The sequence below is a fragment of the Telmatherina bonti genome (assembly GCF_933228915.1).
Source record: "Telmatherina bonti genome assembly, chromosome: 9".
Taxonomy (NCBI): domain Eukaryota; kingdom Metazoa; phylum Chordata; class Actinopteri; order Atheriniformes; family Telmatherinidae; genus Telmatherina; species Telmatherina bonti.
Genome location: NC_136627.1, coordinates 24,683,862 through 24,698,446, shown reverse-complemented (window position 1 = coordinate 24,698,446; position 14,585 = coordinate 24,683,862). Strand labels below are relative to the sequence as shown.

Sequence of the window (14,585 nt, the reverse complement as noted above, 5' to 3'; positions counted from 1 at the left end):
CAAGTAAATCTCTCGGAAAGGAGAAAGAAAACCAACGCAATTATCACTCAAAGTATTACGTTGTCGCGCAGAGAAACAACCTGGCCTCCTTAAGAGTCCGACGTGAGTGACACACAATCGCTTCCTATAGAAAAAGTTAAGTTTCTGACGTTTGACATCATGCCGAGGACTGAGGAGTCAAATAACCAGTGTGCGTAAAAGCGCGCTGACTCTGAGGGCTGATGACGGAGAGCGTAAAAGCGCATCTGTTCTCTATTGAAAACCACAAACTCTTATTCTTCATATAGAATAATGTGAACGATATGGCAAGAGGTGAATTCACAGTTACAGATCTCTAACGCTCATAGTCTGTTTTGTGTTTATTACCATGATTGATGCTACAGTAAAGTAACTGCTCCAATGGGACTTGTCTAAGGCATTCTGTAATCCTCTACATGACGATGGAGGCAAGAATACTGTATCTTGACAATTACTCCTGGAGATAATACTCAACGGGCAGTAATTCACGTTTTAATGTAGTAAATTTATGCGTAGGCCTAGTCCAAAATTGAAGACTGAAGCTAGGCATTTTCTTTATCTGAATACATGCAGTGGGTAAGTTAATGAGGTTTTAATTAGAAAGAATATTTTCTACACATTCTTCAGCCAATGTGTGGGAATAAGTAGTCTAAAATTAGACTGTTTATTCCTACCTATAAAAAAATAAACGAAAAACTGAGTAAAAAGTAACCTATCTTAGTTTAATTTTAAACTACTACTACTACTACCACCACCAACTGGATTGGTTATCGTTTTCTTCAAGGGGATGTTTTGTTTTAAAAGCAAATAAAAGTAACATTTAACTGTTATCCAGTTGGTTTTGTTTAACTTAGAGCCTCTTTTCAGGCACCAGTTCATAGGAACCTTATGATTGATCACGAACGTGGGTAGCAAAAGCTCGGTAGCGCCCCCTCCTGTCCGTCCACGCACCTTACAGGCTTTACAAGGAGACGTGTCCCTCTTCAGAACGGAGTGATGGATCCTCACAGCGCTGGGGTGAACATGGAAGAGAAAAAAGACTTTGGAATGGCTGAAAACCCTTTTGAGCCTTACATTGAATCCCTTCGTCAGAAAGTTGAAGACCAAGACCCCGTTGTTTTGATTGGAGTTATCGTGGCTTTAGCGGTGATTGTCATCACATGCGGTAAGAAGTTAGCATTAATACGACAGTAAGCTTAGCATGCTAGGCCTAGCATGTTGCTTAGCATAAGGAGGAAAGCGTGCTGACCAGCTGGAAAGCGCTTATTTAGTGGCATTTAGTATTTATTATCACGCTAACATCTAAAATAAACATGTCAGTTGCAGAATAGAAGTTATTCGAAATTAATCGTATCTTTCAACTAATAAAAAAGGGATTTTCCTAGTAAATGACTGGTCTTCATTCTGTCCATATTTAGTTTTTCTGAAGTACTTCCTTACTAGTAAAACTGTTCGGAGTGCCGTGTTGCTGGTTGGACTGTGTGACTCTGGGAAAACCCTCCTGTTTAGCCGGGTGAGTTGAAACTCAGGAGCCACGTTGGCCGTCTCTGTTCCTCACCTGGTGTTGGTTCTCTGTCTTTACTGTGGTTCAACTTATTGTTCATTTCATGTTTTTACAGCTGTTGTCAGGAAAATTCAAGCGTACACAGACTTCTATCACTGACAGCAGCGCTCCATACAAAGCCAAAAGTGACAGGGTGAGTAAAGCAAGGCGAATAAATTAAACTGAAGCTATTGTCATGTAATGTTCAGGGGATTTCACTGTTGTCGCTTCTTCCTTTTGCTTTCAGGGCATTACCTGGACTCTGATAGATCTGCCGGGACATGACAGTCTCCGACCTCAGTACCTGGAGAAGTTCAAGTCTGCAGCCAGGTGAGAACAAGACACACTATTTATGTCTCACTTCATTTATTTATTTGAGTTTGCACTTTAAAAGAAACAGTAGAACATTCATAGAGAAAAAAAAAGTAAGAGGAAAGGTTCAAATGATGGACAATATGCGTAAAATAATAATATAAATTACAGTGGTGATTGGGTCGGAAACCCTATAAGGGCTTATTGAGAACTTTGCTATAATCTAAATATAAGAATAAATTAAGTAATTAATTAAACCTGATATAGGAAATACATACAACGAAGCATTCAAAAAAACAAAAAAAAAACAAACATCAGTTTTGGTGGGATTAAGATCATAAACTATGGGGTTCCGTTTGTGTAAAAAAAAAAAAAAAAAAAAGTATATGCGATGTGTGTACATGTTGTTGGTTTATGTTGTTCCAATGTGTCTTTGGTACATGTCTATAGCCTAATGTTTTTGACAAGTGTTGTTGCTTTTTGTATATGTCAGTATTGCGTATGTATTTCTTGCATATGTACATGTTGGTATAGGACCAAATACGCCCCCCTGCTGTCCCAATAAAGTTTGAACCAGTTGAACAACGACAGAATGCGGTGGCCCAGACACCAGCCAGCATGCAGAGTAGTCCGAGTCCAGTCAATGCGGCTGCACAATCATACACAGTAAATAACCCAAACTCCAAGAAAATATTTTAGATTTTTTCTTTTAAGTGGACTTGTTTTTTTAAGTGGACTTGTTTTTGTTTTGTGTTTTTTTTTAAGTGGACTTGTTTTTTTAAGTGGACTTGTTTTTGTTTTGTGTTTTTTTTTTTTAAGTGGACTTGTTTTTTAAGTGGACTTGTTTTTGTTTTGTGCTTTTTTTAAGTGGACTTGTTTTTTTAAGTGGACTTGTTTTTGTTTTGTTTTTAAGTGGACTTGTTTTTGTTCAATCATTTATTTATTTTTTTAAATATTTATTTTTAAAGAAAGTTGATACTTTGGTGTCCACTTTTTCTTGTTGCAAAACCAAGAAATTCTTCCAATAAATTATTACTCTACTTTTTCTGGTGACTTTGCTCAGCTTTCCACCTCTGTGTTGTGGTGGTTTGAACCTAAACACTTATTACTTAGTAAAATAGTGTTAAACTTTTTGAAGTTGAGCCAAACAGTTGGTTAAACATATTCTTCTCTGAGGTGCCATTAAACCAAAGTGGAAGAGGCAAAGGCAGCAAGATGTTGATGTAAAGTCCCAGTCGTCCAGTTCATGATAATTCTCTGAGCTTGTATAAAGCCATCTAGGCATCTGTGAAATGTTTCACCTCACATCTGAGGCTTCTTCAGCTCAGAACTGAAATGTCTTCAAGGATCATGAAATAGAAGTCCAGTTGCATTTATATCACTGGACACTAGCACTAGTTAATCCTCAAATTATATGGAAATAATAAAGGAAATATGACATTAGGTATGTGTTACTATGACAGTTATTATAAATGACTGCCACTCAATGAGTATGTCGAAAATGTGATCATTTTAACAGACCTGCTGACTCCCTAAGGGCATCTTGTTTATCAGCAGTTTTGAATTGCCTTCTTCTCATGTCTCCAGGGCAATTGTGTTTGTTGTGGACAGCGCCATTTTCCAGAAGGAAGTAAGAGACGTTGCAGAGTTTCTGTATGTCTTGTTGACAGACACTGTGATTTCCAGAAATAACCCAACTCTGATAGTGGCATGCAACAAGCAAGGTTTGTTCAATTTCTTAAGTTGTCTTCTTTATAACAGTTAAGTTTTCAGTCTAAATCCAGACAATTCTCACTTTTGGAAAGAGCTACATAATGCTGACAGAGCATAGGCATCCTTCTCATTTCTACCTTCAAGAACCCCCCCGAACACACCCTGTATTCACATGCACTGCTGCACTTTCTTTTATATGGCTTCACCTACTGTACAGATTCATTAAGGTATAAATTGGAATTATTGACCTGCAAGATGCTTTGCAAAAAAGCATAACTTTCTTGATTAAAAGTAATTATGAATGTAATGTGGATGGTTTTATTTACTGATGTCTGTCTTCTGATAGACATTACAATGGCAAAATCTGCCAAACTGATTCAGCAGCAGCTGGAAAAGGAAATGTAAGTAAATTTTTACTGTTTTTGGTTTTATTAGAAACATTTGTTAAACGGCTTCATTTTGGATCACCTCCCCTTGGATATTTGTTATATTCAGGTTTTAATTTTTATTTATTTCCCAGTTGTGGTAATTATATTTTTCCTCTGCAACATCTGTAATGACACTGACTGTTCTTTTATCTGTTGTGTTGGTTATCCATCTAAGCCGAGTTGTTAACGAGCTTATAGTGCAGGTTTTACAAAAAAAACTAAATTGATCCATCTGCTTATCTGGTGAGGGGTTGTAGGGGCAGCTGCTTAAGTAGGGAAAACGAGACTTCCCTCTCTTCAGCCTCTTCTTCTAGATCAGGGGTAGGCAACTCTGGTCCTCGAGTGCCACAGTCCTGCAAATGTTAGGAGTTTCCCTGCTGCAACCCACCTGATTCAAATCAATGGCTAATTAGCAGAGTCTGATGTCAAGCTCTGAACAAGTCTGCCAATTAGGTGTGATGTGTGTCAGGTGTGTTGCTGCAGAGAAACTCCTAACACCCCCCCCCCCCCCCCCCCCCCCACGTCTGAGTTTTTCCCTCATTGACTGCAGAAGCTGCGTTCCGCTTTGTCTGCTGATGACTGTCAGCTGCCTCAGGAGTCCTACAAGCCAAAAAGGCTGCATAGGACTCCTTTTCAGCTCAACAGTATCCCTCACTGTAGGTGACCTCCAACAAATGTAGGGATTACCACATGACGGGTACTGATGACCTTAGGCCACAGCTTAGGTTGACCACCTCAACGATTGAGGTGCGAAACACAGTCTGATTTGGCTCGATGTCCCCTGCCTAAACTGGGACATAATTGAAGCTCTACCAGAGGTGGGAGTTCAAGTTCATTCTCTCAGGGGACTTTGTCACATGTGTCCAGCATACCCTCACAACATGTTTGGGCCTGAAAGGTCTGGTCTGCATTCTTCCCCACCATCTGTGCCAACTTGCCACCAGGTCCCTGCCCTAAACACCAGTTTTCTAAATATTCCTGCTGCTTATGGCCCTGGATATGCCATTTAATACCTAACTAGTTGTAAAACAAAGAACTGTGTCGCTTGTTCATACCCCTGCGCTTGTCTTATTTCATGGCAAAATGTCTCTAGCCCTACCCTGCAACTAGTTAACTGCAAACAAACTAACTTTATGAATTTGTGGGTATATTTTGCAAATAAAGATTTTTTTTTTCCAACCAAATTTTTGTTTGTCACAGGAACACCTTGAGAGTGACTCGCTCAGCAGCACTGAGCTCTCAGGATGGCTCTGTAGGCGGCAGTGTGTATCTGGGGAAAAAAGGCAAGGACTTTGAATTCAGCCAGCTTCCCATGAAGGTGGAGTTCTTTGAGTGCAGCGCCCGCGGTAGCAAGGGTGAAGATGGGGATGCAGAGATTGAGAACCTGGAGAACAGCCTTGCTAAACTTTAAAATTAGCAGCAAACAATTTTGCCTTAAAGCCACAAATCTTTCAAATCTGAACGTCCATTGTCACTTTGGTCATGGTGACAAATGACTCCTTGAAGTGTTGGTGTAGTATCTGCATTTTAAACTCCATTTAAACACAAACCTACCTGTGGAGCACACAAAACGATTTATGGAAATGATTCAATCACACGTGGAAACCCGGTTATTAAAATTATTGTGGACCTTATGGACAAAAGGTTGGATGTAGCAGTTCGTCAGGTTGTTCTGTAGGATTAGAAAATAATCAGGCTAGTTTGATGTAAATGTTAGCTTTTGGCCTGTTTTGGTAATATAAAGCCTAATGATGTTTGTTAGCAGCTGAAAAAGAATTAAGATTTTTTTTTTTAAAGCTTGTCCGAGTTGTAGAATGCCTTGTGAAAATAGACGTGAATTGTATTTCATTAAGTTGAATCTTCTGTCCCATGCCTTTTTTTTTTCCTTCTTGGTATTCGTCCAAAAACTGTTTTGCCATTTGCAGAAAAATGGTTTACTTTAAAGTGTTGTGTGAAAAGAGTGCATTTGCAAATGAATGTATAAATTACTTTTAGCTGTGCATGAGTGAAATTTTGTATTTGAAGAAACAAATGTGTGGTTACTTGAAATGAGAAAATCACACAGTTTCAATTGAAACAGTAAAACAAATGTCTGACAGATTCAGCCTGTTATGCCTCATAAATGGGAAATGGGATTAAACCATTAACAAACGCTAAGAAGACCATCACAAGTTCACTTGGTGTCAGTTAACAAGATACTGCTTTGTATGACTTTTTAGATGGTATTATTACTCCCCAGAGGATAAAGTCATGTGTCAGATTGCAGAACGGCTCTGATGTATCACTGTGTAGTATCAAGGCTTTTAATTTCTTCTGGAGCAGATATCAGAGTGCTCCGACACTTGTCTGGTATCTGGTGTGGATTTAGATGTTTTATGTCACTGAGAAGCTCTGCAGACTGTTAAACATTAAATTCACTTTTTTTGTCAGATGTAATTTTACACTGTGGAAAATGGTTTAGAGAAAAATAACTTATAATAGACAAAATATTTCACATAATTACACCTTTAATGAACCACACATGCAAAACTGTATAATCTAGTTTCTAAACTATGGTGCATATTCTCACATCACACAGTTGATGTTTGCCAGCTGCTGCCTTCTGGAAAACTAAGGTTTATTTCTCCATGTAAAGAGTCAATGATTGAAGGAGTGAGAGTCTCAGCAGTCCTGATGATGCCATTAGTTCAGCAGTGTATTTTTCTAAAGATTTAAACGAAAAAATTAAAGCTTGTAATCAAGAAGTCATGATTACTGCTGTTTAACAAAGGAAGTGCATGAATCTAGGGCTGAAACAGAGGATAGACTGTCAAACTGGAACTTTGATCTGCAACTATCACGCTCGGTTTTCCTTTCAGCACAGCAGGGCAAAGCCAGTTCACCTTGTCCCCATGGCTGATACTCAGTTTAGGTCCAGTCTTCTCCATTCCTGCCCCTGCTTCTTCTCCACCCTCAGCCTCGTCCTTCTCTGCCTCAGTCTTCTGAAGAGCCTTTGATTTATTCTGTGACTGGTCTTTCCTTTTTGCCTTGCTCTTACCCTTCCGATGCTGAGGGGTCAACGCTTGTGTTTTTCCTTCTGGAGCGACCACTGGATGTTTACTTAGATCCCACAGGGCAACGTGACTGTCATTTCCTCCAGTGATGAGCCAGTAAGGGTGGGAAAGGAAACTCATAAAATGGGCTTGAGAAGCTCCCTGACTGTGTGCTTTGACAGCTCCCTGCTGTTCCAGTTTGGAGCCGCTGCCAATCCGCATCAGATAAACTCTGCCATCCTCTGCTGCACAACCCAAAATGTTTCCACAGCTTGCCACAGAAACACAGTGGGCGAGCGGTGGGTTGAAAAGCTGGCCAGGGCGCTGCTGAAGGTCATCGTCCTCTGCCATGTCCTGGAGGTTAAGGTTCCACAAAGGACGGGTCTTCTGCAAACCCCACAGCATCACCTGTAGCAACAACAGAGCAAGAAATACTGTAACTTGTGGTGTTGGTTTAACAGTCCAACATTATAAGCATAAAAACAACTAGACCATCACCTGCATGTCCAGTCCAACAGACACCAGATTATTTGGCCTGTGAGGTCGGAAAGCCACCGAGGAGCAGATGTTTGTATGTCTGCGCAGAGTCCTGCACACTTTTCCTCCTGGAAGTTCCAGTACCCTCACTGCCCCGGAGTCATCAGCCACTGCCAGTGCAGAGCCTGTCTCATTCAGTGCTAATGCATTGATCTCCTCCTCCCCTGCACCATGAAAATCCAATGCTGGACTCTTAAGGTTCCTGGGGTCAAGCACACTCACTGCATCTCCATGAGATACGTACAGGTGGCTAGGAGCTACAGGTGAGAACACCACACTGGTGATGTCTTCTTCTCCAGGCAGAGTGAGACGGCCGACAACAAGGCCATCTTGACTCCAAATTGCCACCTCTCCATTCTCAGAGCCTGAAGCAAGGAGACCCTCTGAGCCTGAAGAGGCACTGACACACAGGATAGAAGCAGAGTGGCCCTCAGACCACTGCCTGGACATACTGACCACATGAAATAAGAGGATAAACATGATTATTGCATTCTTTTGATCCATACATGAGAACACTGTATACCATGGATATTACTGTGATATATCAATGTATATTATTTCAGACACAATAGGCAATGTCAAGTGTGTCTTTGTCATAGTTTGACAACTACCTTAACTACAATTGTAAGAGAACTAAGCACCGTGACCAAATAGAATGAACAGAAAGTAGGTATGCTCTGCATTTTGTCATTTCTGACTTTCTCTTGATGTCTTATCTGTTCAGGTTTCAGTGACTCAAAGATGGCTGGCCAGGTCTTACATACAGCAACCCATACATTTTTAAACTATTTTAGTATTTATAAAATTTTATTATATTTTCATATTTCAGTCTGAATATTTTTTCAGAATTTTAGCTCATTTCTGTTTTAAAGGTGCACATATCAATATGTTACTGTTACATTAATATTTATATTATAATGCTGTCTATTTCTGGGATAAAATATAAAAGTTATTTTGACAGGACTTAGTGAAGTGGCCATCTCTCTCACACAAAGCAAACAACTGACCTAGGACCAGTATTTCAGTCATTTCATTTGCAAGCACACTATTCACATTTACAATCAAGTAAACTCTACTGTAGCCTAGCCCAGTGATCCCCAATCCTGGTCTTCGCACTGCACCACACATGATTCACATCAATGTGTATTTAGCAGACATGTGCAGAGCTTGTCTGAGTCAGGTGTGTTTCAGCAGGAGCACTTGGAAAACCTGCAGGACACGGTCCGAGAGGACTAGCCTACTTACGTAATGTAATTTAATTTGAATCTAAATTTTAGAAAATCAGTTAGGAAACAAAGATATTTTTATAGATTCATTTGCAAATAATATGATTAATCAATCATAGCTGCAAATTAACACATTATTACTAAACATGTATTTAGTAATCGTTACTACATCGTTTATAGGTTTCTGACGTGACAGATTGCAGATTTTCATTTTCTTTTTTTTCAGCGATGAATTGCCTTGGCGTAACGTTGATTTTTTTTTTTTTTTTTTTTTTTTTTTTTTTTTTTTAAAGAAAATTTTTTTTTAAAAAGCGCATCGGGATGGTGAGAAGTTGTTGGTGGCTAATCATGAAAACTAGACTTGGCATAAAACTTCTCTTTATACATCCCTAGCAGAAATGCTAAATAAATTAGACAAACTGACAAAGTATTCGCAAAAAGGTAAGTCTTGGTACGTGACAAGATTGAGAAAAGGAACGCATAGTTTTATTTATTTGCTCACGTAAATAGCAAATGTCAATTATGTCGCTTTAGCGCTACGGCTAACTTGTTAGCTTGCACGATAAGTGCAACAATTTAGCTGCAGTGTCATCAAATACTTAACAAGTATACCGACGTTACTTTTATAATCAAAATCAAAATCACCTTAAATGACTCTGTGCCATGTCTGATTATTTCACGATAAGAAAATTACCTTTACGACTGAAGCTAAACAGCCAGGTTTCCATGTGGGACTGAGTCCCTTAATGATGACATCACTAAAAGAAAAGAATATTGTCCTGAGTTGTGCTTCCTAGGCAAAGAATTTGAACATACGTATTTTTAACCGAAAAGACTTAAATTAATTTAAAAGTAGTTAGCTGAAAATGTTCACTAATAACATTTCTGGTCTTTTTGTGGTATATTAAAGTTGAGTGGTGCCTGTAAGGCAAAATCCAGGGTATAATTATTCTGACGGTAATCGAGCTTTTCAATGATTTCAATGAGTACAGATGAATGAATTATTTCTCTTGGAATGATACAGAATGTGGAAAAATTCTAAGAAGAAGGAAAGTAAAAATCACAATATTCACAAATTTATCAAATCTGCTAAAAAAGAAGAGAGACAGAAAGAAAGAGAGAGTTTTAGAAGTGATTTAATATACACACAACAGTTCCCACACGTCCTGTAGAAACTAAATGGGGAAGCAGAAAGGACACAGAGGATGCACATCATCACATCATTGTTCAGCATGGCCCTGACCTGGCCTTCTTTTCCACAATGGCTGCTCTCCGCTGATTCATCCAAAGCTGTAGATCTGATGAGTGTCCATTTTTGGGTCAGTGAACAGCATGCCATACCACCACACTGAATACTGAACAGTGAACAGAAAAGAGAGGCTATAGCTTTCAGACCCTCATCTGAATATACTAACTACACACAGTACACACTCATCGCACTAGCAGCTCTGAATCAGGTGTATATACATTTTGTATAGCCTCACAAAGCAGTAGCAGAAGTTCCCACAGAGCTTTGGAAGTGTAAGTACTCTTTTTTTGCTTTTGTCATACTCTTTGGAAAATGTGTTGTCAACAATGCTGAGGCTCTAAGAGTTTACTTTGAATAATGCTGAGCTCACCAGCAGACTGTTTCTCAGTTTGTGGTATTCAGCCGTTGTCAGTTAAACAGCTCCTTCTGGGCAGGATGATTTGTCTTCTTTAATTTTCATACCTGGTTTAACTCTTGTAATCTCTAGGATATGAAGTAAGTACCATTTTTTTCAGTCACTAAAATTTGATTCCTTCTATTGCTCAGATCAGTGTAATGAATGATAGGCTGAATGATGCAGAAAGCAGACAAAAGTGTGATGGTTGAGCTGGCAAACTAAATTCATATTAACCAATGTGTTACATTATCTTTGTTAGCACTAATCATCTGATATTCCTCTTTTTAACGTGACATTTAATTTGTATAGGGCAAACATTTGGGCTGTAGACAGGCTGTAGTAAGTCATTAAGAGGTTGGATACATTTTGTCCAGTAAAACTCATTTTAATTCTCCTTCTCAGAATATTTAGATTTGCTTGAAGATATCCATATACCCGAGAGCATGAGTTCACCCTATTTCCCAGCAAGATCTGTGCTATTCCACAAGGAGGCCAATGGAGTGACATACAGAGTCCCAGCTTTGCTGTACTTGTCCCGCTTCAGATCCTTTCTGGCTTTCTGTGAAGAGAGACTGAGCCCGTCTGACTCTCAGGCTCACCTGCTTGTCATGAGGAAAGGCACTTTCTACAGGAATTATGTGGAGGTCAGCAAATTGTTATTTTGAATTAAACGACATTTCACAAGTAGAAACAAGTTCTGAAAAAACAAATGAGTTACCACTAAATGAGAATCAAACATCCTCCTTTTTAAGTTACTCCTTTTAAAATACTCAAACAGATAAAAAAATAAAAATAAAAAGAATCAATGTTTGGTAGCAAAGGTCTGTTTCAGAGTAATGATGCAAAGTTTTTGTGCAGTGTGTCACAACAACATTTATACATTTTCTCTGTAATAAAAATATGTTTTAAACAAAAACAAGTAATATATTGGTACTATATTGTTCAGAGATGTAAACTGATAAAAACAATTATTAAATTATTTATTAAACAATCATAACAGTTTCTGTTGTTGCTCTAAGAAACTCTTCTGAATATACTGCAGTGTCAATAAATAAGCAAAAAACTGAAATAAAAATAATCCTAATACTGCATTTGGTATGAAGGGAAAAAGTGGCCAACAAGTGTATTACTGCAGCATCAAATTGAAGACACAGTGTTTTGGAAGACGAGCAGGGATTGAATCAACTAAATAACTATGATGAAATTATTTAAATGTGTTTAAATGCTGTGATCTTATGTCATGAGCACTAAAGTGGTGAAAAATGGATGAACATGTAAAATTAGATGATTAACATCAGTTGACTGTTAAAGAAAAATAACTAAAAAGAAAAAAAAGGAATTGAATTGTTTTTTCAAATAGTCAGAAATTAATTTTCAGTAATGATTTTATTTTTTTTATCTGCTGTCTTTGTTCCACTACCATCTACTCTGTCTGCCTCTTGTTTCAGTGGGAAGACATTTCTGTTTTGGGCACTGCCTTACTGCCAGGTCACCGGTCAATGAATCCATGTCCAGTGTACGATGACTTCACAGGTACACTCTTCCTGTTCTTCATTGCTGTTCTTGGACACACATCAGAGTCTTACCAGCTGGTGACGGGGAAGAATGTGACTCGACTCTGCTACATCTCCAGCACTGACGGTGGGAACACCTGGAGCCCAGTCACTGACCTCACCAAGAGGGTCATTGGAGATACTATTAAAGGTCAGACTATTATCTGTTAATCACGAATGTTTGAGTATTTTAAAAGTGAAAAGTAGATCATTATCAGTCTTAAAGGGGTCCTATTATGGTATTTCAAGTTTTCTGAGCTTTCTACAGTGTTACAGTGTTGAATCCTCATCAGACATGTGAACGGCACCGTTTTTTATCACCTAAATCATGTTTGAGTTTGAGTTCCAGCACTCTCTCCGTTCGGTTTCCATGGCGACGAAAAACGCGTTGTTTCAGAGTTTTTTCTCCTTGGAAATCCTTGTGACGTCCCGGGGGATAAGGTTCGGTGATTGGTTACCTTCTACTGGTTAACTAGGGCATGTACAAATACATCAGCCTACGGAGAGGGTCGGTCGGAAGTAAATAAAGTGATTTGTGACAATAACTCGATCAATCCCAGCCCTTCTGGGCTCAGAAATAAAAATAAATTACCCTGAAGTGCACATAATAGTTCCACTTTAAATATAAAGTTCATGAGTATGTACCTGGGAATAGATTTCAATATGCAGCTCGCCCATGCCTGAAATGATGGTTTCCTTAGCCTGAAATGCACAAAATAGTTCCAGATCAAAGATAAATTTATCCAGCTAAAGACGACATGTCAGGACATATTTCTCTTTTAAAAATGCAATAACGAAGCTTGTTCCACAAAAATTATTCTTTGTAAGGCTGCATTTCAAGTATACCTAAATGTAAAATGAAGTTGTGTTTTATATGTTTTAGTTCAACATGTCAGTTTTCTTGTTCATCCTTCCTTACAGAGTGGGCCACATTTGCTCTTGGCCCGGGCCACGGCATCCAGCTGAAGTCAGGTCGTCTGCTCATTCCTGCATATGCTTATCACATTGAGTGCAAAGAGTGCTTCGGTCAGCTCTGTCTGACCAGTCCTCATGCCTTCTGCTTTCACAGCGACACCCATGGGAGAACATGGCGTTTTGGAGAGGCGATCCCAACCCCAGAGAGTGTGGAGTGTCAGATGGTGTCTGTAGATGAAGAGGACGGTACTAATGTGTTGTACTGTAATGCACGCAGTCCCCTGGGATACAGGGTGCAGGCCCTCAGTCTGGATGATGGAGCAGTGTTTCAGGAGGGGCAGTTGGTGCAGCGGCTGGTTGAGCCTCGAAATGGTTGCCATGGCAGCATTGTTGGATTTCCTGCCCCGTTGGATCTATATCAAAGTCTTCATGATCCCTTCAAGCATCTTGTATGCCACCCCAGACACTGGACACCCTGTTCAGCCAACAGTGATCACAAGTTGACACATAACCGGTCTGTAGCATCACTATCACCAAACAGCTCCAGCAACTGCATGACAGCATCTACCTGCTCAAGCATGGCTTCCACTCCCATAAGCTTTTTACCTCCCCATCATGATGCCTCTCCAGATTTCCTAACGCCGACCTGGGTAGTTTACTCCCATCCAACATGGACCACCGCGCGGAAGGATTTGGGTGTGTTCCTCAGCTTGTTTCCTCGTGATCCTGACAGCTGGCATGGCCCCTGGGTGATCTACGAGGGTCCCAGTGCATACTCTGACCTGGCCTACCTGGAGCTGTCACCCTCACCCGGAGCGCCGCCGGCTGTGGCCTTCGCCTGCCTGTTCGAGTGCGGCACAAAAACAGCCTACGATGAAATCTGCTTTAGCATCTTCACCCTTTATGAGCTGATAGACCATCTTCCCCGGGATGTACAGCTGCAAAACATAAGGCAACATACAGGAAGTAGGTGCAGAAATAAGGCTCAAAACGTGCCAGCTGTCCAGCAGGTGAATTGTGTGAAGAGAAAAAGGAACAAGCTGATGGAGATATGCTCTGTGTCCTAAATATAAATAAGCTTTAAGCTTGTGACAGACAGTGCCATCCAATATTTGTACACTGTAAACCGTCAGGTGCAACTCATTTAGGTGTCATGGTCAGGTCTCTTTTGTCAGAGTAATTATCTTAGTAAAACTTCCCCAAGAACAGGCAAAAAAAGAGACAGCCAGCCAGTAGTTATTGTGAAGTAGTTCAGTGGATTTAAGCTGTTTCCCCGTAATCCTGATTTGTGTCATTAAAGTACACCCTATAAAGTACTTGAATGCACATGCATAAAGTACTAACTAATGGTGTTTCTTTATTATTCTTCTCTTTTTAATCAACTTTGGACTTTAGTGCATTGTGCATATTCCTATTTTGTAAACATTTTATGGACTGAATAGAATGAATTGCTTCTCTGATGATGAAAACAACCATTACCCAGCCAGGTAAAAAAGTTTTTAACAGGAAAACAAGAAGCTGGAGAATTACCAGGAATTTCTCCATGAAAACTGCCCGGCAAAACTAAGTCATTAAATCAGATATTTAAAGAATCCCAGACTTGTGACCATGTTGTCCTCCTTTCTTATCAGCAGATATATCCCACCATGACATTCATTATTA

At 39.6% G+C, this 14,585-nt stretch overlaps 3 protein-coding genes across 4 annotated transcripts; 2 read left to right on the top strand and 1 right to left on the bottom strand.

Moving 5' to 3' along the window:
- The first annotated feature begins 1,010 nt into the window (after nt 1-1,010).
- Nucleotides 1,011-6,341, top strand: srprb (SRP receptor subunit beta). Its single transcript, XM_079246130.1, has 7 exons — nt 1,011-1,183; nt 1,437-1,531; nt 1,638-1,715; nt 1,809-1,891; nt 3,461-3,597; nt 3,933-3,987; nt 5,215-6,341. Exons 1-7 carry the CDS (start codon nt 1,015-1,017, stop codon nt 5,423-5,425), a joined length of 828 nt encoding a protein of 275 aa, XP_079102256.1. The 5' UTR covers nt 1,011-1,014; the 3' UTR covers nt 5,426-6,341.
- Nucleotides 6,342-6,524: 183 nt separating this feature from the next.
- Nucleotides 6,525-9,558, bottom strand: wdr53 (WD repeat domain 53). 2 transcript variants are annotated; one of them, XM_079246128.1, is made up of 3 exons: nt 9,455-9,558; nt 7,545-8,034; nt 6,525-7,454 (listed from the first exon to the last, which is right to left on the bottom strand). In XM_079246128.1, the coding sequence occupies exons 1-3, from the start codon at nt 9,472-9,474 to the stop codon at nt 6,798-6,800; spliced, it is 1,167 nt and encodes a 388-aa protein (XP_079102254.1). In that variant the 5' UTR covers nt 9,475-9,558; the 3' UTR covers nt 6,525-6,797. The 2 variants fall into 2 exon arrangements, with proteins under 2 accessions (XP_079102254.1, XP_079102255.1); XM_079246129.1 differs by having other exon boundaries at nt 9,504-9,554.
- A 1,340-nt stretch (nt 9,559-10,898) lies between these two features.
- Nucleotides 10,899-14,235, top strand: neu4 (sialidase 4; the record flags this gene model as incomplete). Its single annotated transcript, XM_079245970.1, has 5 exons — nt 10,899-11,099; nt 11,904-12,159; nt 12,930-13,412; nt 13,530-13,855; nt 14,224-14,235. The coding sequence occupies 5 exons, from the start codon at nt 10,899-10,901 to the stop codon at nt 14,233-14,235; spliced, it is 1,278 nt and encodes a 425-aa protein (XP_079102096.1).
- Between the last annotated feature and the right edge of the window lie 350 nt (nt 14,236-14,585).